Source organism: Chiloscyllium plagiosum, chromosome 39 (assembly GCF_004010195.1).
Source record: "Chiloscyllium plagiosum isolate BGI_BamShark_2017 chromosome 39, ASM401019v2, whole genome shotgun sequence".
NCBI lineage: Eukaryota > Metazoa > Chordata > Chondrichthyes > Orectolobiformes > Hemiscylliidae > Chiloscyllium > Chiloscyllium plagiosum.
The window spans coordinates 5,323,829-5,351,477 of NC_057748.1; the positions used below are offsets into that span (position 1 = coordinate 5,323,829).

The following is a 27,649-nucleotide window of genomic DNA, read 5'->3' on the forward strand; positions in this document are numbered from 1 at the left end:
CTCTGTCGCTCTGTGCGTCTCGCGCTCTGTCACTCTGTGTGTCTCGTGCTCTGTCTCTGTGTCTCGTGCTCTGTCTGTGTCTCTCATGCTCTGTGCATCTCATTCTCTGTCGCTCTGTGTGTCTCGTGCTCTGTCTCTCTGTATCTCTCATGCCCTGTGCATCTCATTCTCTGTCGCTCTGTGTGTCTAATGCTCTGTCACTCTGCATCTCACGCTCTGTCACTCTGTGTGTCTCGTGCTCTGTCTCTGTGTCTCGTGCTCTGTCTGTGTCTCTCATGCTCTGTGCATCTCATTCTCTGTCGCTCTGTGTGTCTCGTGCTCTGTCGCTCTGTGCGTCTCGTGTTCTGTCGCTCTGTGCGTCTCGTGCTCTGTTGCTCTGTGCATCTCATTCTCTGTCGCTCTGTGCGTCTCGCGCTCTGTCACTCTGTGTGTCTCGTGCTCTGTCTCTCTGTGCGTCTCGTGCTCTGTCTCTCTGTGTCTGTCATGCTCTGTGCACCTCATTCTCTGTCGCTTTGTGCGTCTCGCGCTCTGTCGCTCTGTGCATCTCGCGCTCTGTCGTTCTGTGTGTCTCGTGCTCTGTCTCTCTGTGCGTCTCGTGCTCTGTCTCTGTGTCTGTCATGCTCTGTGCACCTCATTCTCTGTCGCTTTGTGCGTCTCGCGCTCTGTCGCTCTGTGCGTCTCGCGCTCTCTCACTCTGTGTGTCTCGTGCTCTGTCTCTGTGTCTGTCATGCTCTGCATCTCATTCTCTGTCGCTCTGTGCATCTTGTGCTCTTTCACTCTGTGCGTCTCGCGCTCTGTCGCTCTGTGTGTCTCGCGCTCTGTCGCTCTGTGTGTCTCGCGCTCTGTCGCTCTGTGTGTCACGCGCTCTGTCGCTCTGTGCGTCTCGTGCTCTGTCGCTCTGTGTCTCTCATGCTCTGTGCACCTCATTCTCTGTCGGTCTGTCCATCTTGTGCTCTGTCGCTCTGCGTCTCGCGCTCTGTTGCTCTGTGTCTCTCGTGCTCTGTCGCTCTGTGTCTCATGCTCTGTGCATCTCATTCTCTGTCGTTTTGTGCGTCTCGCGCTCTGTCGTTCTGTGCGTCTCGTGCTCTGTCTCTCTGTGTGTCTCGTGCTCTGTCTCTCTGTGTGTCTCGTGCTCTGTCGCTCTGTGCGTCTCGCGCTCTGTCGCTCTGTGCATCTCATTCTCTGTCGCTCTGTGTCTCTCGTGCTCTGTCACTCTGTGTGTCTTGTGCTCTGTCGCTCTGTGCGTCTCGCGCTCTCTCGCTCTGTGCCTCTCATTCTCTGTCGCTCTGTGTCTCTCGTGCTCTGTCGCTCTGTGTGTCTCGTGCTCTGTCGCTCTGTGTGTCTCGTGCTCTGTCGCTCTGTATTTCTCATGCTCTGTGCATCTCATTCTCTGTCACTCTGTGTGTCTCATGCTCTGTCACTCAGCGTCTTGTGCTCTGTCGCTCTGTGCGTCTCGCACTCTGTCTCTGTGTGTCAGTCATGCTCTGTGCACCTCATTCTCTGTCGCTCTGTGTGTCTTGTGCTCTGTCGCTCTGTGCGTCTCGCGCTCTCTCGCTCTGTGCCTCTTATTCTCTGTCACTCTGTGCCTCTCGCGCTGTGTCGCTCTGTTCGCTCTGTGTGTCTCGCGCTCTGTCGCTCTGTGTGTCTCGCGCTCTGTCGCTCTGTGTGTCTCGCGCTCTGTCGCTCTGTGTGTCTCGCGCTCTGTCGCTCTGTGTGTCTCGCGCTCTGTCGCTCTGTGTGTCTCGCGCTCTGTCGCTCTGTGTGTCTCGCGCTCTGTCGCTCTGTGTGTCTCGCGCTCTGTCGCTCTGTGTGTCTCGCGCTCTGTCGCTCTGTGTGTCTCGCGCTCTGTCGCTCTGTGTGTCTCGCGCTCTGTCGCTCTGTGTGTCTCGCGCTCTGTCGCTCTGTGTGTCTCGCGCTCTGTCGCTCTGTGTGTCTCGCGCTCTGTCGCTCTGTGTGTCTCGCGCTCTGTCGCTCTGTGTGTCTCGCGCTCTGTCGCTCTGTGTGTCTCGCGCTCTGTCGCTCTGTGTGTCTCGCGCTCTGTCGCTCTGTGTGTCTCGCGCTCTGTCGCTCTGTGTGTCTCGCGCTCTGTCGCTCTGTGTGTCTCGCGCTCTGTCGCTCTGTGTGTCTCGCGCTCTGTCGCTCTGTGTGTCTCGCGCTCTGTCGCTCTGTGTGTCTCGCGCTCTGTCGCTCTGTGTGTCTCGCGCTCTGTCGCTCTGTGTGTCTCGCGCTCTGTCGCTCTGTGTGTCTCGCGCTCTGTCGCTCTGTGTGTCTCGCGCTCTGTCGCTCTGTGTGTCTCGCGCTCTGTCGCTCTGTGTGTCTCGCGCTCTGTCGCTCTGTGTGTCTCGCGCTCTGTCGCTCTGTGTGTCTCGCGCTCTGTCGCTCTGTGTGTCTCGCGCTCTGTCGCTCTGTGTGTCTCGCGCTCTGTCGCTCTGTGTGTCTCGCGCTCTGTCGCTCTGTGTGTCTCGCGCTCTGTCGCTCTGTGTGTCTCGCGCTCTGTCGCTCTGTGTGTCTCGCGCTCTGTCGCTCTGTGTGTCTCGCGCTCTGTCGCTCTGTGTGTCTCGCGCTCTGTCGCTCTGTGTGTCTCGCGCTCTGTCGCTCTGTGTGTCTCGCGCTCTGTCGCTCTGTGTGTCTCGCGCTCTGTCGCTCTGTGTGTCTCGCGCTCTGTCGCTCTGTGTGTCTCGCGCTCTGTCGCTCTGTGTGTCTCGCGCTCTGTCGCTCTGTGTGTCTCGCGCTCTGTCGCTCTGTGTGTCTCGCGCTCTGTCGCTCTGTGTGTCTCGCGCTCTGTCGCTCTGTGTGTCTCGCGCTCTGTCGCTCTGTGTGTCTCGCGCTCTGTCGCTCTGTGTGTCTCGCGCTCTGTCGCTCTGTGTGTCTCGCGCTCTGTCGCTCTGTGTGTCTCGCGCTCTGTCGCTCTGTGTGTCTCGCGCTCTGTCGCTCTGTGTGTCTCGCGCTCTGTCGCTCTGTGTGTCTCGCGCTCTGTCGCTCTGTGTGTCTCGCGCTCTGTCGCTCTGTGTGTCTCGCGCTCTGTCGCTCTGTGTGTCTCGCGCTCTGTCGCTCTGTGTGTCTCGCGCTCTGTCGCTCTGTGTGTCTCGCGCTCTGTCGCTCTGTGTGTCTCGCGCTCTGTCGCTCTGTGTGTCTCGCGCTCTGTCGCTCTGTGTGTCTCGCGCTCTGTCGCTCTGTGTGTCTCGCGCTCTGTCGCTCTGTGTGTCTCGCGCTCTGTCGCTCTGTGTGTCTCGCGCTCTGTCGCTCTGTGTGTCTCGCGCTCTGTCGCTCTGTGTGTCTCGCGCTCTGTCGCTCTGTGTGTCTCGCGCTCTGTCGCTCTGTGTGTCTCGCGCTCTGTCGCTCTGTGTGTCTCGCGCTCTGTCGCTCTGTGTGTCTCGCGCTCTGTCGCTCTGTGTGTCTCGCGCTCTGTCGCTCTGTGTGTCTCGCGCTCTGTCGCTCTGTGTGTCTCGCGCTCTGTCGCTCTGTGTGTCTCGCGCTCTGTCGCTCTGTGTGTCTCGCGCTCTGTCGCTCTGTGTGTCTCGCGCTCTGTCGCTCTGTGTGTCTCGCGCTCTGTCGCTCTGTGTGTCTCGCGCTCTGTCGCTCTGTGTGTCTCGCGCTCTGTCGCTCTATGTCTCATGCTCTGTGCATCTCATTCTCTCGCTTTGTGTCTCTCGTGCTCTGTCGCTCTGTGTCTCTCGTGCTCTGTCGCTCTGTGTCTCTCGTGCTCTGTCGCTCTGTGTCTCATGCTCTGCGCATCTCATTCTCTATCGCTCTATGCGTCTTGTGCTCTGTCGCTCTGTGCGTCTAGCGCTCTGTCGCTCTGTGTGTCTCGTGCTCTGTCTCTCTGTGTCTGTCATGCTCTGTGCACCTCATTCTCTGTCGCTCTGTGCGTCTTGTGCTCTATCGCTCTGTGCATCTCGCGCTCTGTCGCTCTGTGTGTCTTGTGCTGTGTCTCTCTGTGTCTGTCATGCTCTGTGCACCTCATTCTCTGTCGCTCTGTGTGTCTCGCGCTCTGTGCATCTTGCGCTCTGTCACTCTGTGTGTCTCGTGCTCTGTCTCTCTGTGTCTCTCGTGCTCTGTCTCTCTGTGCATCTCATTCTCTGTCGCTCTGTGCGTCTTGTGCTCTGTCGCTCTGTGCATCTCGCGCTCTGTCGCTCTGTGTGTCTCGTGCTCTGTCTCTCTGTGCGTCTCGCGCTCTGTCGCTCTGTGCATCTCAATCTCTGTCGCTCTGTGCGTCTCGCGCTCTGTGCATCTTGCGCTCTGTCGCTCTGTGTGTCTCGCGCTCTGTCTCTCTGTGTGTCCGTGCTCTGTCTCTCTGTGTCTGTCATGCTCTGCATCTCATTCTCTGTCGCTCTGTGCGCCTTGTGCTCTATTGTTCTGTGCATCTCGCGCTCTGTCGCTCTGTGTGTCTCGAGCTCTGTCTCTCTGTGTCTCTCGTGCTCTGTGCATCTCATTCTCTGTCGCTCTGTGTGTCTCGCACTCTGTCGCTCTGTGTGTCTCGCGCTCTGTCACTCTGTGTGTCTCGCGCTCTGTCACTCTGTGTGTCTCGCGCTCTGTCGCTCTGTGCGTCTCTCATGCTCTGTCGCTCTGTGCGTCTCGTGCACTGTCACTTTGTGTGTCTCGTGCTCTGTCGCTCTGTGTGTCTCGTGCTCTGTCGCTCTGTATCTCTCATGCCCTGTGCGTCTCATTCTCTGTCGCTCTGTGTGTCTAATGCTCTGTCACTCTGCGTCTCGCGCTCTGTTGCTCTGTGTGTCTCGTGCTCTGTCTCGGTGTCTCTCATGCTCTGTGCATCTCATTCTCTGTCGCTCTGTGCATCTCGTGCTCTGTCGCTCTGTGCGTCTCGTGCTCTGTCGCTCTGTGCGTCTTGTGCTCTGTCGCTCTGTGCGTCTCGCACTCTGTCGCTCTGTGCGTCTCATTCTCTGTCACTCTGTGTGTCTCGCGCTCTGTCGCTCTGTGTGTCTCGCGCTCTGTCACTCTGTGTGTCTCATGCTCTGTCGCTCTGTGTGTCTCGCGCTCTGTCTCTCTGTGTCTCTCATGCTCTGTGCATCTCATTCTTTGTCACTCTGTGTGTCTCGTGCTCTGTCGCTCTGTATCTCTCATGCTCTGTGCATCTCATTCTCTGTCGCTTTGTGTGTGTCTCGTGCTCTATCTCTCTGTGTGTCTCGTGCTCTGTCTCTCTGTATCTCTCATGCTCTGTGCATCTCATTCTCTGTCGCTTTGTGTGTCTCGTGCTCTGTCGCTCTGTGCGTCTCGTGCTCTGTCGCTCTGTGCGTCTCGTGCTCTGTCGCTCTGTGCGTCTCGTGCTCTGTCGCTCTGTGCGTCTCGTGCTCTGTCGCTCTGTGCGTCTCGTGCTCTGTCGCTCTGTGCGTCTCGTGCTCTGTCGCTCTGTGCGTCTCGTGCTCTGTCGCTCTGTGCGTCTCGTGCTCTGTCGCTCTGTGCGTCTCGTGCTCTGTCGCTCTGTGCGTCTCGTGCTCTGTCGCTCTGTGCGTCTCGTGCTCTGTCGCTCTGTGCGTCTCGTGCTCTGTCGCTCAGCGAGTCGTGAGTTCATGGAATGCCCTGCCAGTAGCAGTGGTGGACTCTCCCTCATTATGGGCATTTAAGCGGGCATTGGATAGGCATATGGAGGATAGTGGGCTAGTGTAGGTTAGGTGGGCTTGGATCGGCGCAACATCGAGGGCCGAAGGGCCTGTACTGCGCTGTATTCTTCTATGTTCTATGTTCTATCTCTCATGCTCTGTGCATCTCATTCTCTCGCTTCGTGTGTCTCGCGTTCTGTTGCTCTGTGCTTCTCACGCTCTCGCTCTGTGTGTCTCGTGCTCTGTCACTCTGTGCGTCTCGCGCTCTGTCGCTTTGTGTGTCTTGTGCTCTGTCAGTCTATGTGTCTCGCGCTGTGTGGCTCAGTGCAACTTGCGCTGTGTAGCTCTGTGCCTCTCTCTATCCCTGTGTGTGTCTCTCTGTCGCCCTATCTGTCTCTCTGTTGCTCTGTGTATATCTCTCTGCCTCTGTCACTTTGTATGTTTCTCTCTCTCTCTCTCTCTGGAGCTCTCTGTCTCTGTCTGATTACAATGTATTACCTGACACAGTCCGTGGCATGGTTGAATCTCACCTGTCGGGTTTTGTTGGTAGCTGGGGAAGATTAACAGAAAGCACACCCTACATCTCGAGAACATCCAAACTCATGGTGACTCTTCTCCCATCTGTCTGTTTGTTCCAGGATGATTCAGGAAGAGAAGGAGACGACCGAACTGAGAGCAGAAGAGATTGAGAGCCGGGTGGGCAGTGGCACGCTGGAGGGGCCGCAATCAGGCCGGTATCGCTCAGCCCCCACCCTCCCGCACTCTGTCACTGCCTCCACCCTGGCCAGTCCCTCACCCCCAAACAGCGGGCACTCCACCCCAAGGCTAACACCACACAGTCCTGCCCGAGAGTCTGATCGGCTCAGTGTGGGTAATGCGGTAAGTGTTTTTACATCTGCGCGCAAGGAATGGAATTTGTCACTCCGAGATTTTACGAGAGCTGGAGGAGCCAGTGTCAATGAGCAGAAAGGTAATGTCAGGATGGGAGCAGCTGAGCTTGGATCTGCCAAGGTTTCAAGAGAGTGAACACGCAGGACTGGGGCAGGTGAGAAAATAGAAACCTGAGAAACAGGAGCCAGAGTTAGTTATTTGGCTTCTAATTTTTTCTGTTAAATCTGTTTACTTTGCTCTGAATGAACATCCAGGCTAAACCCATCAAGCACAGTGAATATAGATCAGTTATGAGAAACTCCAAACTGCTGCCCAATTCAACACTACAAATCTGATCCTGTCTGCTCTCCCTCTTCAGCTTTACCGTCCTTCACTAATCATTTCTTTCTGTTCTTTTTGAAGACTTATTCGCAAGATGGGCATTTGTTGTCTGTCCCTCATTGCCCCTGGAGAAGGTGTTGGTGACCTGACTTCATGAACCAATACTGTCCATTTCTTGTAGGGACACCCACAATGTTGATGGGGAGGGAGTTCCAGGAGTTTGATCCAGTGACTCTAGGGGAATGGCAATATATTTTCAAATCAGGATGGTGTGAGGCTTGGAAGGGAACTTTCAGGTGGTGGTGTTCCCATTTATCTCCGTTTCTGGCTACCCTAAAGTATATGATCTTCTATCTTGGATTTATTGCAGACTGTTCAAAGACAGATGCCTAGGGTGCAGAATTCCCAACTTTCACAGCTTTTCAAGAGAAGAAAGTACTCCTTGTCTCAATCCTAAACAGCGGCCCTTTTCCCAGAGACTCTAACTCTCTGGAAAGGGCAAAATTAACCCCTGGTGGATTTGACTCCAGCCATTCTTGATGGGTTTCCTGTAAGTGTGATATTGACTGGTCTGGGAGGTGTAGGCAGATAAACTGGAACTGTACAATTGTGTAGATTGCGCATTCTGTTATTAACATGAGAGAAGTCTACAGCCTGGGATAATTCTGTTCCTGGCTTGGAACAGTGTGTTGTAGAATCATGACAGCAGAGAAGAAGACCATTAGCCCATTAGGCCTGACTTTGCTGTAACTAGTTTGAGGCTGTTATATTTCATGTCTGGGTCTGGGTTTTTTTTTCTTAATTCTTTTGTGAGATGTGAGCGTTTCTGGTGAGGCCAGCATTTGTTGCCCATCCCTAATTGCCCTTGAACTGAGCGTGGTTTGCGAGGGCCATTTCAGAGTCAACCATATTGCAGTGGGTCTGGAGTCACATGTTGCTCAGAGCAATTGAGGACAGGAGATTTCCTTCCCAAAAGACCATCACTGAACCTGCTGGGTTTTTAACAACAGTCAGTGATAGTTGTCATGGTCACTATCGTGGAATTAGTTTTGCATTTCCAATTATATAATAATTGGAAATATATAAAAACATATAATAAAGAAAGAACCCACTCTACTCACTACTGCAGCCTTTGTATTGGACACACTTAAAACGATTAATTTATCTGATTCTGTGCTGTGAACTTCGCCCAAACAGGTTCCTCCAAGATTAGTTGTGAAATTCACCGTTTGTTAATTTTCCCAGACGCACTCCGATGTCCAGCGATACATGAATTCAAAACAGCAAAGGCAGTAACTGGGCAGGTTCTCTCCCTCTCTCTCTCTCTCTCTCTCTCTCCTGCATTGTCCTCACCATATGCTTCCTTTGTCTGTTCTTCTCCCTTTTAAAACTGCTGTTGTTTTAACTTTTTTTTTCCAAAGTTTCAAAACAATGCAACAACATATAAAACAGTAATTGCTGCTCCTGGGATTCGAGGAAATCACCTCCAACACCTAAAATACCTCAAAAAAAGGAGCAGCTGTAACAGCCAGAAATTTCTTTTCTCGATCAGTTCTTTTGACGAAAGCTTCTCTCTTGCTAGAACTCCCTCAGCCGAGAGGACTCCCGAGAAGACAAACCCACCATCCAGTGCGAGACGTCTCCCCCTCCAACCCCCCGGGCTGTCCGGCTGGAACGGGTCAGCCAGGCCCTGCAGGCCAGTGCTCTGGAAGACAATCGGGAAGTCCGCAAGTAAGTGAAAGACTGAAATGCAAATGGAGGAACTCAGCCGGTCTGGCAGCATCTGTGGGGAGAGAATCGGAGTTGAGATTGTTGGCAATTAGGGTCCCTTTAAAACTGAGGTTCTCTAAAATGTCCTGTGCACCAGGGGACCTGATATAATGGCTGCTACTGCAGTAACTTGCCTTCCCCAAATGGAAGGTCTCAAGAATCACTTAAGTCATGATGTCACAATGAATTGACATCAGAGATTTATCTGGCGCCACATATTTAAGTCACCATAGACCTGGAGGGCTTCTCTCTCATTAAGGAGAGATAACTGTGGTGGTTTAACCTGAGGGTCACCACACCTCAGGTAAGAGGAGAGGTTGAGAAGGAGAGTCATTCATGGTAACCTCAATTGGTGTGGGAATTAAATGCACACTTTTGGCATCAATCTGCATTACAAACCAGCAGTCCGGTCAACTGAGCTATCTGACCCTCGAAAGGTAAAGTTGCCATAGTCCTACTAGTGCCCAGGGGTTTCCTCTCATTACAGAGGAATGACTGGTGGTGCTTTAACCTGAGGGTCACCATGCCTCAGGCGATGCAGTGTATGGGAAAATAGGAAGTTTTGTTCTTAGAAAAATAGACAAGTGATCTTCAGGTGAAGATGGGCAAGTGGGAATAATTATCCTGAAGTTCCAAGCAACTGTGCCATGTCCATTTGCCAGAAGGGTCCAGTTGGGTGACTGATACAGTGTAAACGACCAGCCTCTGGATGTAGAGAAAATCAACAAGAGCTCAGGAGTCTTCATCAGTCAGTCCTTGTTGGCACATTTCTTATCTGGGAGCTGTCTACTTCAGATAGAAGATAGCGCAGAAGAGATTAAGGCAAAAGCCAGGGAAGAGTTCCCTAACACTTCTACTGCCCTTCATAACTTTAATGAGGTTAACACACTCTATGTCAACTGCCCTTCCATCCTCTGGGATCAATGAACCATCCCCAATTGTTATCGTTGTATTTTTTAATGCCTAATGTACCATTTCTAAATTGGTGCTTCTTACCAAACTCAAGAAGCCATCTGAAGGTTCCTTGGGAATGGTTTCCTATGTTGGGCAACAGCTGATGAACCTCCAAAATTTAACATGTTCAGAATCTAATCTGACCTCCCTTCAGAACTGGACAGGGAAAGTGATGGGTTTTATGTTGGAGGAAGAGAGGGAGGGGGGGACAGGAAGCAAATGGGACAATAGGAAAGGCAAAGGAAATTCTAATGATAGTAGGGAAAAAATATAGATGAAGTGTTAATGTATTAATGGCAAGTGTTTCTAACAGAAAACAGTTAAACTCTACTGAAAGCAAACTCATGCAAACAAGACTTTGAGGCAAGAGATATAATTACAATGGAGGGCAAAATTCATGGTCTGAAGTTATTAACTCAGTATTGAGTCTCGAAGACTGTAAAGTCTCTAAGTGGAAAATAAGGTGATGTTCCTCCAGCTTGTGTTATGCTTCACTGGAGCATTGCAGCGTGCCTGGGATAGGAATGTGAACACAAGGACAAGATTGTAAGTGAAAGACTGAGCAGACTAGGGCCCTTTACCCTGGAAGAGAGGGGCAAGAAGGGTGACCTGATAGAGTGTTGAAAGTTGTGAAGGGGATTTTGATGGGGTAGATGTGGCGTAGGTGAAAGGCAAGAGCTGTAGAGTGCATGCATTGGCTGAGGCCTCCACAGAACCTCAGTAAGACTCAAACCTTCAGGAGCAGAGGAAGAGTGACAATAAAAACAAAGACTGAACACTTCAGAAAGAAAATAATGATAGAATTGTGATTCTAGTTATTTTAATCAACCTGTTTCGATGTACCTTCTGGAACAAGTGGGAATTGAATTTTCTGACCCAGAGGTAGGGCCACTATCGTTACACCACAAGACTGTCTGAAACTCACAATTATATGGTGCGTTTACCAACCATTGGAATGGCATAAGAAATACTTTTTGAAGTACAGTCACTGTAGGAAACTTGGCAGCCAATTTGTGCACAGCAAGCTCCCGTGTGATACAACTGCATTGTTGGTTGATGGATAAATAATATCCAGGGCACTCGGTTGTGGGCGGCTTTGAAATTTTTTGGGGTGTTTCTACGGCTGCTGAGATGAAGGGCATGGGGCTGAATTAGTGTTAGTAGAGAGTGGTTCTGTCAGTGTACAGTTGTGGTCTTCCTACCTGAGGAAGGATGTTCTGGTGATGGAGGGGGTACAGTGGAGATTTAATAGACAGATTCCTGGGATGGTGCACTGACGTATGAAGACACTGGATCAGTTAGGACTAGAGTTTGGAAGAATGAAGGGGCGATCTCATTAAAAACTATAAAATTCCAAAAGGAGTAGACAGTATAAATGCAGGAAAGATGTTTCCAATGATGGAGATCATTGAGAATGTTCCTCAATGACCTTCCTTTCGTTGGGAGGGATGATCGCAATGACTGTCATTTGAGTCCAGAACCAGGGCTGACAGCCTAAGGAATCCTGAAGAAGGGTTCATGCCCGAAACATCGATTCTCCTGCTCCTTGGATGCTGCCTGGCCTGCTGCGCTTTTTCAGCAACACATTTTCAGCTTATGGTTAAAGGGACCCAAGGGTATACGGAGAAAGCAGGAACAGGGGATTGAGTTGGATGATCACATTGAAAGGTAGAGCAGACTGGAGGGGCCGAATGGCCTACTATTTCTCCAGTTTTCTATGAAAGGCTGAGTTTGTTAATATTTATATGGCTCTGTCAGTTTGTCAGGTCTTCAAGATGGCCTTGGGAGACACATTTTCAGCTTATGGTTAAAGGGACCCAAGGGTATACAGAGAAAGCAGGAACAGGGGATTGAGTTGGATGATCATATTGAAAGGTAGAGCAGACTTGGAGGGGCCGAATGGCCTACTATTTCTCCAGTTTTCTATGAAAGGCTGAGTTTGTTAATATTTATATGGCTCTGTCAGTTTGTCAGGTCTTCAAGATGGTCTTGGGAGCAGCAGCAGTAACAGCAGCCAAGACTCACTAAACAAAGTTCCCAAGAAGAAGAGCATCAAGTCATCCATTGGCCGGCTGTTTGGCAAAAAAGAGAAAGGACGAATTGGACACGGTGTCCGGGAGCCTTCTTCACAAGGTGGGTTTCATACTCTTGTTGTTCTATTTATTTTCTCCTTTACTGAGTCATGGGTTATGTGCATCCTTATCCAGTCTGGTGTAAGTGTGACTCCAGACTCTGAGAATGGGGGTTGATTCTTAACCACCCTCTGAAATGCCCCAGCAAGCCAATTGTTTCAACAGCATTGTCAATCTTGTCAGCCATGTCCACGTCCCAGGAAGAATAAATAAGTGAATCAACTGTGTTGCTGCGGGTCAGGGTTCACAGATGAACTGCATTTATAATACTTACAAGATCGCCCTGGGACGATTTGTTACATTTGTGGCGCTTTATAAACTAAATTTGTTGATGAGCAAAAATTGATACCTAGTCCCATCAGGATGTAATGGGTCAGGTGACCAAGAGTTGGGTCAAGGAGAGAGGTTTTAAACAATGTCTTAAAGGAGAAGTTTGTACAGGAGAGGCCATTTTGGAACTGAAGCCTCAGTCATTGGGCAGGTCGGGATGGAGGTTTAGAGAGGTTGAAAGATGTCCAACAGGGCAGGATGAACACAGATCTCAAAGTGAGGAGATAGTAAGGGTAGGAGTGTCCCAGTCAGTGGAAGAAGGTCCCAGTGAGGGGAGGGAGTCCCAGGGAGGCGAGGGGTTACCAGGGTGCAGGGGAGGGTCCCAGTGAGGGGAGAGAGGTCCAGAGAGGCAATGGGTTACAAGGGTGAAGGGGAGGGTCCCAGTGAAGGGACCGAGGCCCCAGCAGGGGGAGGATGGTTCCAGAGAGGGGAGGGGAGGTGCCACAGAGGGAGGGAGTGTTCCAGGAGGGGAATGGGGGTTCCAGCAAGGTGATGGGGAGTTTCAGCAAGGCGAGGGGGGGTTACAGTGAGGGAGGGAGAGGAGGAGGGTTCCAGTAAGTGGGGAAGGGCCTTATGGTTACAGGATGTGAGAGAGGAGAAGGGGAACAAAATCATGGAGGGACTAGAGCACAGATCATTGGAACTCAACTCTCAAACTAAGCAGAGGGAGATCCATGCTTTGGCAAGGGTAAATGGATCAGCTCAAATGTGATGCAATGAATGGCCCCCAGTGCTGTAATCTTCTTGGTTCTCTCATTCTGTGAAGCAGCTGGAACTATGTGTTTATTGTGGGATATGTCTCATCCAACTTGGGTCAGCCACTCATTTTCTGAACAGAGAGTGGAACAGTTTGGATGTGCACTGGAGCCCAGCAGCTGAGAGGTGTGTGTGTGTGTCTGTGAATATAAAGGTAGCTCTTGGCTTGTGTCTCTCACCCTCTCTCTATACTCCAGATGCAGGATGCTAATGCATTGTGTTTTACCTCTTCTTCAGCTGGAACGCCAGATACAGAGATGTCTTCTCAAGACCCCATGGGACTCTCGAAATTGGGTGGACCAGTGGACAAGGACCGGAGAAATAAGAAAAAGTAAGTGTGTGCCTGACTCGTACTGTTGGGAAATTAGATTCCTCTTGTTCACTCATACTCATACAGTCTGGTACACAGAGACCCGGTCTCTGGGCTGTGTGACTCCGGGAGTGTTAGACTCCAGTTCCTAGTTTCTCTCAGCTACTGACAGCAGTGTGTAAATCAGTGATATTAAGCCTTTCATTCTCCAATTTGTAATTCTTGTGCCTGTCAGCAATTCTATTCCAATATATGAGATAATATCCTTTGAAAATGAATTTGTTACTGTTCTACCCCATTAAAATACATCTTTGTGTTTGTTATGGTACACTGATTACAGATCCTCCCCCTTCTCTCTCCTCTGTCCTGTGTGAAGTGGTTGAGTTTAGTACTATCATCAAACCTGCTCATAATGCCACACCTTGTCCATATTAAATGCTGCGGCGGGGGGAGCGACATGTCTACATTTATATCTATGAAGCTTTGACTACTAATAAAAAATCACCTTTTTTAAAGCATTCCTTTTGATATAGAACTCAGTAACACATCCGAAGCCCAGCCTGAGATTTAATTAATTTACTTTCAAGAATGCCTTTTCTCAGTCAGTAGCTCTCTCATGCCATTAAGTTAGAAGGTAGCTGAGATGCTGGCACAATGCCAATGTCACTGGGCTAATCATCAGATTCACAGATGGGGGAAATGCGTACAATCCCCATCACAGCAGCTGTAGAATTTAAATTAATAAATCTGGAATGTAAAGCTATCTCAATGATGGGAACTGTGACAACAATCATCAGTTGTTATTAGTATCATTTTAGTTCACTAATGTCCCTTTACCTGTCTGACCTCCACGTGACTCCAGACTTTCAGCACTGGGGTTGCCCCCTTTAATTGCTTTCTGAATTAGCTTTAATAGTTCATAGGCATTTAGGAACAGGCAACAAAAATGTTGATCTTGCCAGTGATGCCCAGGAAAGAATAAAAGGAAGAAAAACCCTCCCGTTCCAGAGACTTGAGCACAATAAGTCAGGAGTGCCGACTGTCATGCATGCCATCTTCCTCAGTGTCAAACCCAGCTCCTATCTCCCCCCTCAGTCAAATGTAAGAAAGTCACTAATTTGAAGACATGCCAGTGAATCCAAGATTTCTTCCTCCTTCCCCCATCAAGATAAACAAGGATAACTTTTGCCTTAACGTGTACCATGGGTGAAATTTAAATTTTCAAGAAATATAATTGCAGTGGAGCTTCAGATGTCAAACCAAAGTTGATTAGGGGCAAATTTTCACAAAGTTGATCATTAAAGTGAAGAATGTGTTATCAGAGAACTGCACCAAAACCAATCAAATAGAGGAAGGAGGACCATGTGAAACAGAAATGCTAGCACAGACCAGCTGGGCTGAATAGCCTTTTTCTGCAAGGTTCTCTTTTTGCCTTTAATTCTTTTTTGGACGCGCTCTCGGTGAATGATTAAATCTTTTGTCTTCCAGGCACGAACTGTTGGAGGAGGCGTGTCGTCAGGGTCTCCCATTTGCTTCCTGGGATGGTCCCACCGTCGTGGCTTGGCTCGAGGTGAAAGCATGGCATTTCCGTTGTCATGTCCATTCTCCGAGAATAGGAGAAGGCTGAGGAGAGGAACTGAGCACTCAGAGTTGGAATGGAACCTCAGTCAGCACGCATCCATCCCGCTCCACTTGTCTTTAAGTCGTAGAGCTGTACAGCACGGAAACAGACCCTTTGATCCAACTCATCCATGCAGACCAGATATCCTAGACTGATCTAGTCCCATTTACCAGCATTTGGCCCATATCCTTCTAAACCCTTCCTATTCATATACCCATTCAGATGCCTTTTAAATATTGCAATTGTACCAGCCTCCACTATTCCTTTGGCAGCTCATTCCATACACGCACCACCCACTGCATGAAAAAGTTGCCCCTTAGGTCCCTTTTAAATCTTTCCCCTATCCTGGAGAAAAGAACTTGGCTGTTCACCCTATACATGTCCCACATGATTTTATAAATCTCTATAACATCACCCTTCAGCCTCTCTCTACAACTCAAGCCCTCCAACTCTGGTAACATTCTTGTAAATCTTTTCTGAACCCTTTCAAGTTTCGCAATATCCTTCTTATTGGCAGGGAGACCAGAACTGAATACAGATTCCAAAGGTGGACTAATCATGTCCTGTACAGTTGCGACATGATCTCCCAACTCCTATACTCAATGCACTGACCAACAAAGGAAAGCATATCAAATGCCTTCTTCACTATCCTACCTGTGGCCCCACTTTCAAGAAATTATGAATCTGCACTCCAAGGTCTCTTTGTTCAGCAACACTCCTCAGGACTTTACCATTAAGTGTATAAGTCCTGCCTTGATTTGCCTTTCCAAAATGTAGCACCTCAATTTGTGTAAATTAAATTCACCAGCCCTTCAGCCCATCTGTTCAAGGTCCCATTGTATTCTAAGATAATCTTCTTCGCTGTCCACTACACCACCAATTTTGGTGTCATCTGCAAACTTACTAATCAGGGTTCAGGGTTCATTCTAGGGATGTAGGTGTTACTGACAAGTCCAGTGTTTATTGCTGATCCCTAATTGCCCTTGGGAAGGTGGTACTGAGCTGCATTGCAGACTAGCCTGGTGAAGATGCTCCACCAGTGCCACTGATGGGGTTGCAGGAGTTTGATTGAGTGTCAGCAAGTCATGTCCTGATTGAAATGCTGGGGAGTTCCCAGTTCATGAAGCCAGGAGCAGGTCATTCAGCCACTCGAGCTGTGCTAATCCAAGTAGACTATATTTTAATTCCCCTTTGGTTCTGAAACCACTTGACAAAAGTCTACCACTCTGCGTTTGGACATTTCAGTTGAATTCCAACCACAGCACCTTTTTGGAGTGAATTCTCGGTTTTTCAGTGCTCTTCGTGTGAAAATGGACTTTACTCCTAAACAGCTTGACTCTGATTTTCAAGACCCATGACATTCAAATTGATGACATATGTAGTTTTTTTTTAAAAAAAGTGGGAAGGTAAAGTCACCAGAGTCCTTGAGAGAGATGTCTGGTGATGGTTTAACCTGAGGGGCACCACACCTCAGGTGAGGAGACAGATTGAGTCGGAGAGACATGAATGGTCTTGACCAGATAGACGTGGAAAGGACTACCCTCCTGTGGGTGAGTTTAGAAGAAGAGAGCACTATTCTAAAAGGGAGTTCCCTAAATTATAAACACAGACCAAGAAACAGTTTGTAGCCTGGGGTGGTGGGATTTTCTATAAACAGTTGGTGTACGCTAATATTTTATTGAAAGTGTTTCTTTCTGTCTAGCTATGGGTTGGGATGCCCGCATGGTATGTGGCAGCTTGTCGTGCCAATGTGAAGAGTGGAGCCATCATGTCAGCTTTGTCTGACACTGAGATCCAACGCGAAATTGGAATCAGCAACCCCCTGCACCGATTGAAGCTGCGATTGGCCATCCAGGAAATGGTGTCACTAACCAGTCCATCAGCACCCACCATCTCTCGAATGGTAATGGGATTTTATTGACTTTGTCCATCACTTCCTAAGTCCCAAATGCTCCTCGGGAATGTGCGCTTTGCTTTGTTCCAGATTGTTCTCTGTAGTTGTGCTGCTCAGACCCTTGCACAGAGAACGAAGTATAGATTTCAGTTCATAATTCCCCCTCCTGGTTCAATTAATCAACTCTCCAAAGCCCTTCCTTTACGTCAATTGATCCTCTGCTTTAATTAATGCTTAATATCTGCTGTTAACCCCTCACTCTATGCCCCCTTTCTCTCTCATTCCCCTTTTCTCTGTCATTGTTCTTCTCTCTCATCTTGGCTCCATCTTTTTTCTTTTCCTCTCTTTTTTTCCTCTCTCTCTCTTTATTTCTTTCATGCTTTATTTATGTCTTTCTTTCTTTCTTTTGTCTTTCCTACTTTTCCTCTCTCTTTCCTTCTCCCTCTCTCTCTCTTTCTCTCATCATAGTTTAAAAAGCAGTGGACAAGATATCTCTTTAGGGAGAAGTTTACATACACCTCAGTCTCTTGACATTGTGAAGTTTCTGAAGCTGTGTCTCCATTTTGTTTTCTCTCTCTCTCTCTCGGTTGCTCCCTTTTCTGACCTTTGATTCGACTGGGTATTCCTGGATTCTGTGACCAGAACACGGGCAACGTCTGGGTAACACACGAGGAGATGGAAACCCTGACAACATCGACAAAGACGGTGCGTTGGTAACATCTCAACATTTCTGTTTGCCCTTGAGGACATGGCCTCATGCTAATTGAAGAACCATTTGTTCCATAAGGACCTGGTGCCAGGAAGTCCGTTCACAACGGCGTAAAAATTAGGTGCAGGCTATTCGATAAAATCATAGCTGATTTAACTATGGTCTCAACTCCATTTTCCCTCCCCTGCTCCCCTTAAATTTTGACTGCCATGTCAATGGAAAATCTCTCTAACTTGGAATAGATTCATCAGTTTAAGCTTCACCTCTCTCTGAGGAAGATGATTCACAGCTTAACCATCCTCTGGGAGGAAAAAGTCTTGTTAATGATTTGCATGAAGGAACTGAGGGCATTGTGCTAGGTTTGCAAATAACACAAAGATGGGGAACAGGTAGTGTTGAGAAAGTGGAAGAGGCTACGTAAGGACTTGGTCAGGCTACAAGAGTGGGCATAGAAGTGACAGATGGAATATAATGTGGGAAAGTGAGGGGTTATGCACTTTGGAAGGAAGAATAGAGAATTTAGAGTGTTTCTAAATGGGGAAAGGCTTCAGAAATCTGAAGCACAAAGGGAGTTGGGAGTCCTGGTTCAGTATTCTCTTAAGGTTAACATGCAAGTAAGACAAATGCTATGTTGACATTCATTAAAATAGGGCTAGAATACAAGAGCAGAAATGTACTGCTGAGGCTGTATAGGCTCTGGTCAGACTGTATTTGGAATATTGTGAGCAGTTTTGGGCCCTGTATCTAAGGAAGGATGTGTTGGCATTGGAGGGGGGTCCAGAAAAGGCATACATGAATAATTCCTGGGATGAAGGGCCTGTCATATGAGGAACGTGTTGAGGACTGTACTTGATTGAGTTTAAAAGGGTGAGGGGGATCTGATTGGAACTTAGAGAGGCCTGGATAGAGAAGGTGTGGATAAGATCTTTCCATTAGTAGGACAGCCTAATACCGGAGGACACAGCCTCAGAGTGAAGGCACAACCCTTTAGAACTGAGATGAGGAGGAATTATTCAGCCAGAGGGTGGTGAATCTGTGAAACTCATTTCCACAGTGAGCTGTGGAGGCCAAGTCATTAAGTGTCTTTAAGACAGAGGGAGATAGGTTCTTGATTGATAAGGGGATCAAAGGTTATGGGAAGAAGGCAGAATGGTTTTAAGAAGGTTATCAGCTGTGCACGAATGATAAAGCAAACTTTTGATATGCTGAATGGCCTAATTCTGCTCCTGTTTCTTATGGTCTTAAATGAGAGACCCTTCATTTCTAAACTGTATTTCCTAGTTCTAGACTGCTGCCCCCTGTCATCACCAAAGGGAAACAGCATCCCCTGGGTCGAGTCCTTTCATGACCTTGTATTTTAATAAGATCGCCTCCCATTTTTCTAGAACCATACAAAACAGACTGAGCCTCGTCAACCTTTCCTCTTAAGATGTTTCACCGAATCACAGAAGTGTTATGCCATAGAAGGCAATTCAGCCCATATTGTCTGCACTGGTTCTTCAAGTGAGCATCATTGCCAAGTGCTGATCTCCTGGTTTCTCCCTGTATCCTTGCACATTGCTTCTATCCAATAAATCATCCAATACTCTTTTTAATCTTTGGCAGAGTCTCCCCTCTCAGTGGTGCTTTTTGATTTGAATTTGATTATTTGTTCCGGATGTGGCAACTTTTACCATGACCCAGATGATGAGGAGGAGGAGCCAGTTCCATCTGACATAGGAGGAGCACTGCACTCAAATGCTTTCAGGGTTCAGAAATATTTCATTTCAGTGTGTTTCAGTTCATTGGGAATAAATCTAAATTATAATTGTGTTTGAGATGTTCCCCAAAGGGACAATAGTAATATGGCTCTGTTGCGGTGGCTAACTCACTAGTGGACATCTGGCTTCTCGGGAACCAGGCATTGGTTTAAATTTGCCCATTCTACCCCTGGTGTCTTTTCCATGGCAGTGTTTGACCAATCAGAGTCAAGTTGCCAACCAATCAGTACCCTTTCCTCAATATAAATTGTTGTTCCCATTTGAAATGTTTGTTATTCTTGTGATTGTGTCCTGATATGTCCAAGATTTTGACTGCATGTCTCCTTTTGTTAGCAGTTTGTCTATTTTTGTTCCTTCTCTGGCGTTCAGTCACGCTCCCTGTGATGCTTTCTGCTTAGTAAGAGAGCAGTGATTTGGGCAGAAGGATGTGAGCCCATGGTGATTGATATTCAATGTTTTACTGCTTCCCTTCCTATGATTTGGGAACTCATAATCTTGTCTCTTCTTTACTAACAGAAATTCATGCAGTTCCTTTGTTCTACATTAAAGTCCGTGGTGGACTCTGTTCTCCCTCCCTCTCTCATAAATTGTTCAACAATTCAACCACATTCGTACTCCAAGAAAGCATTAGGCAAAAGTGGGTACTGCAGATGCTGGAAATCAGAGTCTAGATTAGAGTGGTGCTGGAAAAGCACAGCAGGTCAGGCAGCATCCGAGGAGCAAGAAAATCATTGCCTAATAGTCTGTTTTTCCAGTGAGATCTTTTTGCTTGAGCTTTACTTCTCAAAGACTGTACCAAACAAGGTAAAATAAATTCCAGGATCGAAACCCACAGAAGCATAAGCCCCTCTGTTGAAGAAAGTTTTTAAATATTTGTCAATCTCTCTGGAGTGAAGATCCAGAGATTAATTAAGATTGGAGGCAGAGGATAATTAGACCAAGATTAAAATTTGACGTGCTGTACTTATTCTGGCATTTTTCCATTTTAAGTCCTGTGTGCACTAATGAAGGGCTAATGCCCAAAACGTCGATTCTCCTGCTCCTTGGATACTGCCTGACCTGGTGTGCCTTTCGAGCACCACACTCTCAGTGCACATTTTGAATTATGTAAACATGCCACGCTGTAATTACGACATACAGCCAGTTGGGGATGCTGTTTGGTGTTTCAGTTAATTTAATGGTGACAGTATTATTTCACAGTTGCGAAGATTATATGGTTAATTTCCATAGGGACACAGGAACGTATAATAGAAGGAGGTTGGTGGGTGTGAAGATGAAATTATTGTGGATTATTTTATGACAAGTTGAAGAAAATTATTGTATTTCCTGGCCACAGAATGAAAACATTGTGAGCCATCTTGTAACTTGCTCATGCTACTTATTAAGAGGGCAGCTTCGAAGTGTCACACCAGGGCTAAGTATCATTAGAACACACTCATTCACTGAAGGGAGAAAGGGAAGGGGGATTCATAATGGCCTGTACTCTTCCTTTGTATCTCAAACCCCTATGGTTCAGTGGATTCCACACTCTGGAATCATCAGTTTCTGGGTTCACGACACACTCCAGGACTTGCGCACCAAAACCCAGCTTCAAAGCCTAGTCCCAGTACTGAGGGAGTGCCACACTACTTTAGGTGCTAGTTTTTGAGTCAGCTTATAAACCAAGATCTGCTGTACCAGTTTGGGTGGATATACATTAACACACAGTATTATTTCAAAGAAGAGCAGGGGAGTTCTCCCCAGTGTCCTGGCTGACAATTTATCCCTCAAATCTCATCTCTCTCACACAAGAAAAATGAAATTCTCTGGTCTTCATCACATTCCTAGAAATTCCTGCATGAGCAGAAGGACACTTCTTCTCAACCTGCCCCCTCACCTGAGGAGTGGTGACTCTCAGGTTAAACCACCACCATCCATTTCCCTCTCTAATGAGAGAGCAGCCTTATGGCCTGGTAGGACTTTGGCACCTTATCACATTTCTGTTTGTGGGATCTTGATGTGAACAAATCAGGCCACATCACAACATGACCACACTTTGAAAGCACCCAATTGGGTCATTCAGAGGCCACGGTAAAGAGATTTTTAAATAAATACAAACCCATTTGCTGATGTGGTGTACGAGTGTATTCAAAACAACATAATGCAACTCAACTTGAGATGGACAGTGCCAGACTGACAATATCCCAAAAGGTAATAAATACCTGAACCATCTTGGCTCTTTGTGTTAGGTAATCCTGGCCAGAAACTCCCACCGACGTTCACGACAGATGTAAGGAAGTATCAGTGAGATGGTGGAAGCTTAACAGTGCAGGTCCTAACTGAGACCAAACACGGAGAATGCTGGAGAAACCCAGGAGGTCTGGCAGCATCTGTGGAGCGCTAAACAGATTTAATATTTTGAGTCCAACGTGACTGTTGTTCAGAACAGTTCCAAAGCATAGTCATGTTGGACTCGAAATGTTAACTCTCCACAGATGCTGCCAGAACTGCTGCATTAATTTGCTTTTTGAATCATTGATCTGGGCCTGTTTTGCATCTTATAAATATAAATCAGTTGGAGGAGATGTAGGCCACTCGGTCCCTCAAGTTTGCTGCAACATTCAGTCAGACCACATCTTCCACTTCAATCCTACTTCCCCTCCAGATCCCTGTGCCCCTTAATCCACTCGGTAACTCTTTCACCTGTGGAATGTAGCACTAACGTACATGCTAACACTGTACTAACTGTTTTCTTGCATCCTTTCATCTCCTGCCTCACTAACCTTTAACCTCTCCGACGATAGGAGGCCAAGGAAATCAGCTGGGACCAGGTGGGTTCTCCAGTTTTCTTTTTAAGTGATCTATTTAAATCTAGTTTAAGATGTTGTGGTTTGGGGGCAGCTTGCTTGGGTGGCTGGACTGCGGTGCACAGCAGAGTGGGTTTGAGCTCCCTATTGGCTCAGTCCTGCCTCCTCACCTTAACCCCATAGTGGCCTCTTTGCATCACCTGTGACTAACAATCCACAACCACCTGATGAAGAGGCAACGCCTAGAAAGCTAGTGCTTCCAAATAAACCTGTTGGACTATAACCTGGTATTGTGTGATTCTTAACTTAATCCACAGAAAATAAGGATGCATCATGGAGAGGGAAAGAGAGATATTGGACACGGGGAAACATTGTCTTTGACACACTGGAGAAATGGATGAGGGAATCATGTTGCTATGGACCTCTTGCCACCAGGGATTTTAAAAAAAAATTGTTTCTGTGAGAAAGGGCCACATTTGTTGCCCATCCCTAATTGCCCTGGAGAGCAGTGAAGAGTCAATCACATTGCTGTGGGACTGGATAAACTGGGGCTGAAGCAAATAAGGCCAATTAGTTTCTTACCCTGAAGGATATTTGTGAATTCAATGGGATTTTGTGAAAATCAATGATAATCTTGGGGTCGCAGAATTGAATTGTTTAAATTAATTAATTTTGTTTTAAATTGATAATTTAAATTCGGCAGAAGTGGTACTTCAGATGCTGGAGATTAGAGTCAAGATTAGAGTGATGCTGGAAAAGCACAGCAGGTCAGGCAACATCCAAGGAGTAGGAAAATCGACGTTTTGGGCAAAAGGAATCCTGCTGAAGGGCTTTTTGCCTGAAACATTGATCTTCCTGCTCCTCAGATGCTGCCTCTGCTGTGCTTTTCCAGCACCAGTCTAACCTTCATTTAACTTACCCCAGTTGCTGTAGTGGGATTTGAACCTGCATCTTTGGCTGTTGCATTTACTTGTCCAGTGACATTACCACTACACCACAATGGTCTTTATTAAAGCCACCTCCAGCTGGTCCCTATATTGTTGAATGTTGCCTAGGCTGCACCTTGTTGCTGATGGAGCCTCCAATGACAAAACCCTGATATGCTTGTGAAGGAAGGTCGAGGAGAAATACCAAAATGGGGAAATTAAAATACAATCCTCCTAATATACACTTGTGTCGAATTCGTAATGCTCCTGTGAAACCTCTAGGGATGCTTCACCAACTGTAGGTGCTATACAGATGGAAGTTATCAATTCATGTCAGTGCATTCAATAGCTGATTCGTTCAGAACACCTTTGATGTTGTGTTGCCTTTGACCCTGCACAAACACTTTGATCTATATATGGGTGTCAGTGAATCTGTGACAACCCTTGGTGAGTTTGTGAGAGGGGTTTGCTGACCTTCCTTTGAACGTATGGCTTATTGCTTTGGGGGCCACTTTAATTCTGAAGTATTGATCTTTTTAGATCTTGGCGTATGGTGACATGAACCATGAGTGGGTGGGGAATGATTGGCTGCCCAGTCTTGGACTCCCGCAGTATCGGAGTTACTTCATGGAGTCGCTGGTCGATGCCCGCATGTTGGACCATCTGACCAAGAAGGAATTGCGAGGCCAACTGAAGATGGTTGACAGTTTTCACAGGTATGGTTTTCCTGCAGCCCCTCAATTGGCATTATCAATATGATACATACAGTTCAAGCTGTCACTCAGCACTGCCCTGAAAACGGACACACAGTGCAGTCCTTCATGTGGGCACAAGCCCAGGGACTACCCTAGTTCTCCTGTTATATTGATTCCCAACGTTTTGGTGAGGTATGAAACTGGATAGTTTTTTTTTATTTGATACTGGGTTTAATCACAGAATGCAGTATTACATATGCCCATTTCCACCCTCCAAACCCAGTGACCCAGCAGTCTCTCTCTATAAATAAGTTGGGTACAAATTAATGTCCCCTACTTACATATCTCAACAATATGATGAACATACCATTAACAATGCAATTCTGAAGAACAGTGACTGCACCCAAAATGTTGATTCTGCTTTCTCTCCACAGATGCCGCCAGACTTGCTGAATTTTTCCAGTAATTTGTATTTTGTTTAATGGCATTAACATTTCAGGCTTCACCATCAATAAGAACATTACTAAACCTGATTAGCTCCTTGCTGTTTTGGAATCTTGCTCTGCACACTTTGGTGGCTTCACTTCCCGGAACTGCAACAGCGGTTGATACTTCAGAAGTACCTCACTGGTTGCAAAAGTTTCACGGGAGGGGAGGGGTGCGGAGAGGCACTATATAATTGCAGGTTTCAGTAGAAGACAGCACAGCTCCACAGTTTGTGTTTGTTGTGTGTGGGTCGCATCATGTGTGATCTGGACGCCTCTGTGTTGCAGAATCAGTCTCCACTATGGCATCATGTGTCTGAAGCGGCTGAACTACAACAAGAAGGAGCTAGAGAGCAAGAGGGAGGGGAGTCTCATTCAGCTGAAAGGTGAGTGCGTCACTGCTGTTGCTGTGTGAAACATGCCGGCTGAGGTTAACCAGCTCGAGGTGTTCAGCAGAACTTCATCTCTTGGCAAGACGATACCACGTGCAGAAGGCAAAGATGGAGAAAGTGGTGCTGAGAAAAAACCATAAGAACCAGGAATAGGCCGTTTAGCCACTTGAGCCTGCTCTGCCATTCAATAGTATCATAGCTGATCTCACCTCAGGCTCAAATCCACTTTCTGCCTGCTCCCCATAGACCTTTAACCCATTACTAATAAACAATCTCTCTCCTCCTTAAACTTATTCAATGTCCCAGCATCCACCACACTCTGGGGCAGTGAATTCCACAGATTCACAACCCTTTCAGAAAAGCCATTCTTCCTCATCTCTGTTTTAAATCAGCAGCCCCTTATCCTAAATTTGTGACCTCTCGTTCTAGATTGGTCCACATCCTTGCTACATCCATTTTGTCATCCTATATACCTCAATTAGATCTACTCTCATTCTCTGAGGAGAAAGTGAGGTCTGCAGATGCTGGAGATCAGAGCTGGAAATATGTTGCTGGAAAAGCGCAGCATGTCAGGCAGCCTCCAGGGAACAGGAGAATCGACGTTTCGGGCATAAGCCCCTCTTCAGGAAGAAGGGCTTATGCCTGAAACGTCGATTCTCCTGTTCCCTGGATGCTGCCTGACCTGCTGCGCTTTTCCAGCAACACATTTCCAGCTCTACTCTCATTCTCTTTAACTCAAGTAAGTAATAGGCCTAAACTGCTCAATCTCTCCATCAGACAAATGAATCATCTCTGGAATTAATCTGGTAAACCTTCTCTGAACTGCCTCCAACACAATTACATCCTTCTCTAACGTACAGCGAATGCATTAATAGGCTCAGGCAACAATACCACTAGCCTATCACCTTTCCCCATTAGAAGTCATTTAAACAAAAATTTGTGGTCACCATCAATGAGACTATTTTTATATTTTGCATTTATTAATTGAAATCACATTCCCCCAGCTGTTGTTTCGGGATTTGAAGTTGTGTCCTGAGACCATTAGCCTGAGCCTCTGGATTACTAGTCCAGTAACAGTACCATGACATCAAAATATCCCGCTTGACTGGCATATATCCTGGGGTCCCCACTCTTGCCTTGCCCATAATTGGAATAATCTCCTCTGCATCACCCTTTATAACATTTATTAACCTCTTCTTGATTTTCTCTTTTTCTGGGGAGTTCCAAATTTCTGCATCCAAGCTTTTTTAATGGAAGCACCCTATGTAAACATGTCACACTGTCATTACAGTCACTTGCCAATAGAGGTGCTGTAACACCACTGCAAGAGAGGATGGAATTGCAGTCATGAAAAGCTTCATAGTGACACATCCCTCAAACAATAGACCATCCAATCAATATGATGCTCTGTGAGAGTTTGCTTTGCATAGTTTAGGCCTCGTAAGTTTCCTATGTGACAAGCAGGACTACACTTCAAAGTACTTTGTTAGCTGTTCGAGTGTCCTTGGCCATTCTGAGCTCTCACTCACCTCCTCCAGTCCTACAGACTGCCAAGGTCTGACATCCTCCAATGCTAGCCTCTTGCACATAACCAACATTAGCAGCCATGCCTTCAACATGAGAATACCTTCCATCCCTCTCTTTTTTAGGACAATCCTTAACATCAATCTTGTTAATTAAGCTTTTAAGCAATTGTCCTACTATGTCCTACTGTTGTTTGGTGTCAAATTTGATTTGATTATGTTTTTGTGAAGTTTTCTGCGAAACTTTATGATGTGAAAAAAATGTACACTGTAACCTTGCTACTCTGGACTGGAGTAAGAAAGTTATGGATCCCAAACTATTTCGCTGAATCATAAACATCTTTAATTAGTAATTTTTTCTTTCATTTCTTATTTAGCCAAATCTTTCACATGTAAGAGTCTGTGAAAGAGTCTTTATGCTAGAGTCTGTTAAAAAAAATTCCCAAAAACCGGTGTTTACAAAACAAAAGCATCCACTCCCTCCACCACTGACACTCAGTTGCAGCAGTGTGTACCATCTACAAAATGCAGTGCAGAAGTTCACCAAGACTCCACAAGCACCTTCTAGATTCACAACCACTTCCATCTCGAAGGACAAGGACAGTAGGTACATGGGAACTCCACCACCTGCAAGTTCCCCTCCAAGCCACTCACCATCCTGACTTGGAAATATATTACCGTTCCTTCCCGAACAGCATTGTGGGCCTACCTAAAGCACGTGGACTGCAGCCATTCAAGAAGGCAGCTAACCACCACTTCTCAAGGGCAACTAGGGATGGGCTATAAATGCTGTTGAAAGAGGAAATGAAAATAGAAATTCCAGACTGGAAAGGTTACACTCGAGAAATATTAGTGTTAGGAGAGTTGGTGTTGGACGTATTGGGCCGAAGGTCCTGTTTCCATACTGTAGGGAAGCTAATCTAAAGAAAAATTCCACAAGCCCCCTTCACCTGGAATCAGAATGTGATGTTAACGGGTTAGAGTTACATGTACAATTTCACATGTTTCTCTTCCTGTCCTTTCCAGATGTGATGGTGTGGACAAATGATCGAATGATGGGCTGGGTGCAGGACATTGGGCTGAAGGAGTACAGCAGTAACTTACAGGAGAGTGGGGTCCACGGGGCACTCATTGCGCTGGATGACACCTTCGATCATAATGATGTTGCCTTACTCCTGCAGATCCCAATGCAGAACACGCAGGTAGGTGGTGAACTGAGTTCAGCATGGGCTGTGCCTCTTAACGTCCGTGGGATGTTGGCATCACTGGCAAGACTGGCATTTGTGGCCAATCCATAATTGCCCTCAAACTGAATGTTTTAATTGCTACTGTAAGGCAAAAATCAACAGAGGAACAGGCCTTTTGGCCCACCAAGACTATGCCAGCACATGATACCTTTCTCAACTAAAACCCTTTCACCTCTGCGCAGTTCATATCCCTCTATTCCCTTCCTATAGTCTGTGCTGATATAACACGATAGTTCCGTTCCCGTGCAATCCCGCATTATAAGAAAATCGCATCATAGCAGCACCATTTAAACAAATGGGACTGGAATCGCGTTATAGCCAATACAGCTAAGGAAAGTTCACATTCTACACATGTTGGTCTAAATTCTTCAATTGCGTTTAGTCAATTTGTGTTGAACAAATGTGCGTTATAGCAGAATCAACTGTACTTGCATATCTGCCAAGATGCCTCTTAAATGTTGCCATTGTATCCGACTTCATCATCTCCTCCGGCAACAAATTCCAGGCACTTATCACCCTCTGTGTAAAGAAATCTGCTTGTCATATCTCCTTTAAACTTAACCCCTTTTAACTTAAATCTATGTCCACTAAT

The 27,649-nt window shown here is 47.0% G+C and overlaps 1 protein-coding gene across 9 annotated transcripts in view; it reads left to right on the forward strand.

The window, feature by feature from the left end:
• The window catches only part of ppfia3 (PTPRF interacting protein alpha 3), a 135,244-nt gene that overhangs the window by 92,509 nt on the left and 15,086 nt on the right, over positions 1 to 27,649 (forward strand). For 7 of the 9 annotated variants that reach the window (XM_043679592.1, XM_043679596.1, XM_043679598.1 and 4 more), the window contains 11 exons: positions 6,194 to 6,434; positions 8,350 to 8,498; positions 11,458 to 11,624; positions 12,947 to 13,040; positions 14,508 to 14,589; positions 16,343 to 16,543; positions 17,177 to 17,239; positions 21,787 to 21,813; positions 23,256 to 23,431; positions 24,184 to 24,281; positions 26,837 to 27,012. In XM_043679592.1, the coding sequence (XP_043535527.1) occupies positions 6,194 to 6,434; positions 8,350 to 8,498; positions 11,458 to 11,624; positions 12,947 to 13,040; positions 14,508 to 14,589; positions 16,343 to 16,543; positions 17,177 to 17,239; positions 21,787 to 21,813; positions 23,256 to 23,431; positions 24,184 to 24,281; positions 26,837 to 27,012 (1,474 nt within the window). The remainder of the gene's footprint in view (positions 1 to 6,193; positions 6,435 to 8,349; positions 8,499 to 11,457; positions 11,625 to 12,946; positions 13,041 to 14,507; positions 14,590 to 16,342; positions 16,544 to 17,176; positions 17,240 to 21,786; positions 21,814 to 23,255; positions 23,432 to 24,183; positions 24,282 to 26,836; positions 27,013 to 27,649) is intronic. The other 2 variants (XM_043679597.1, XM_043679600.1) reach the window with 1 other exon arrangement.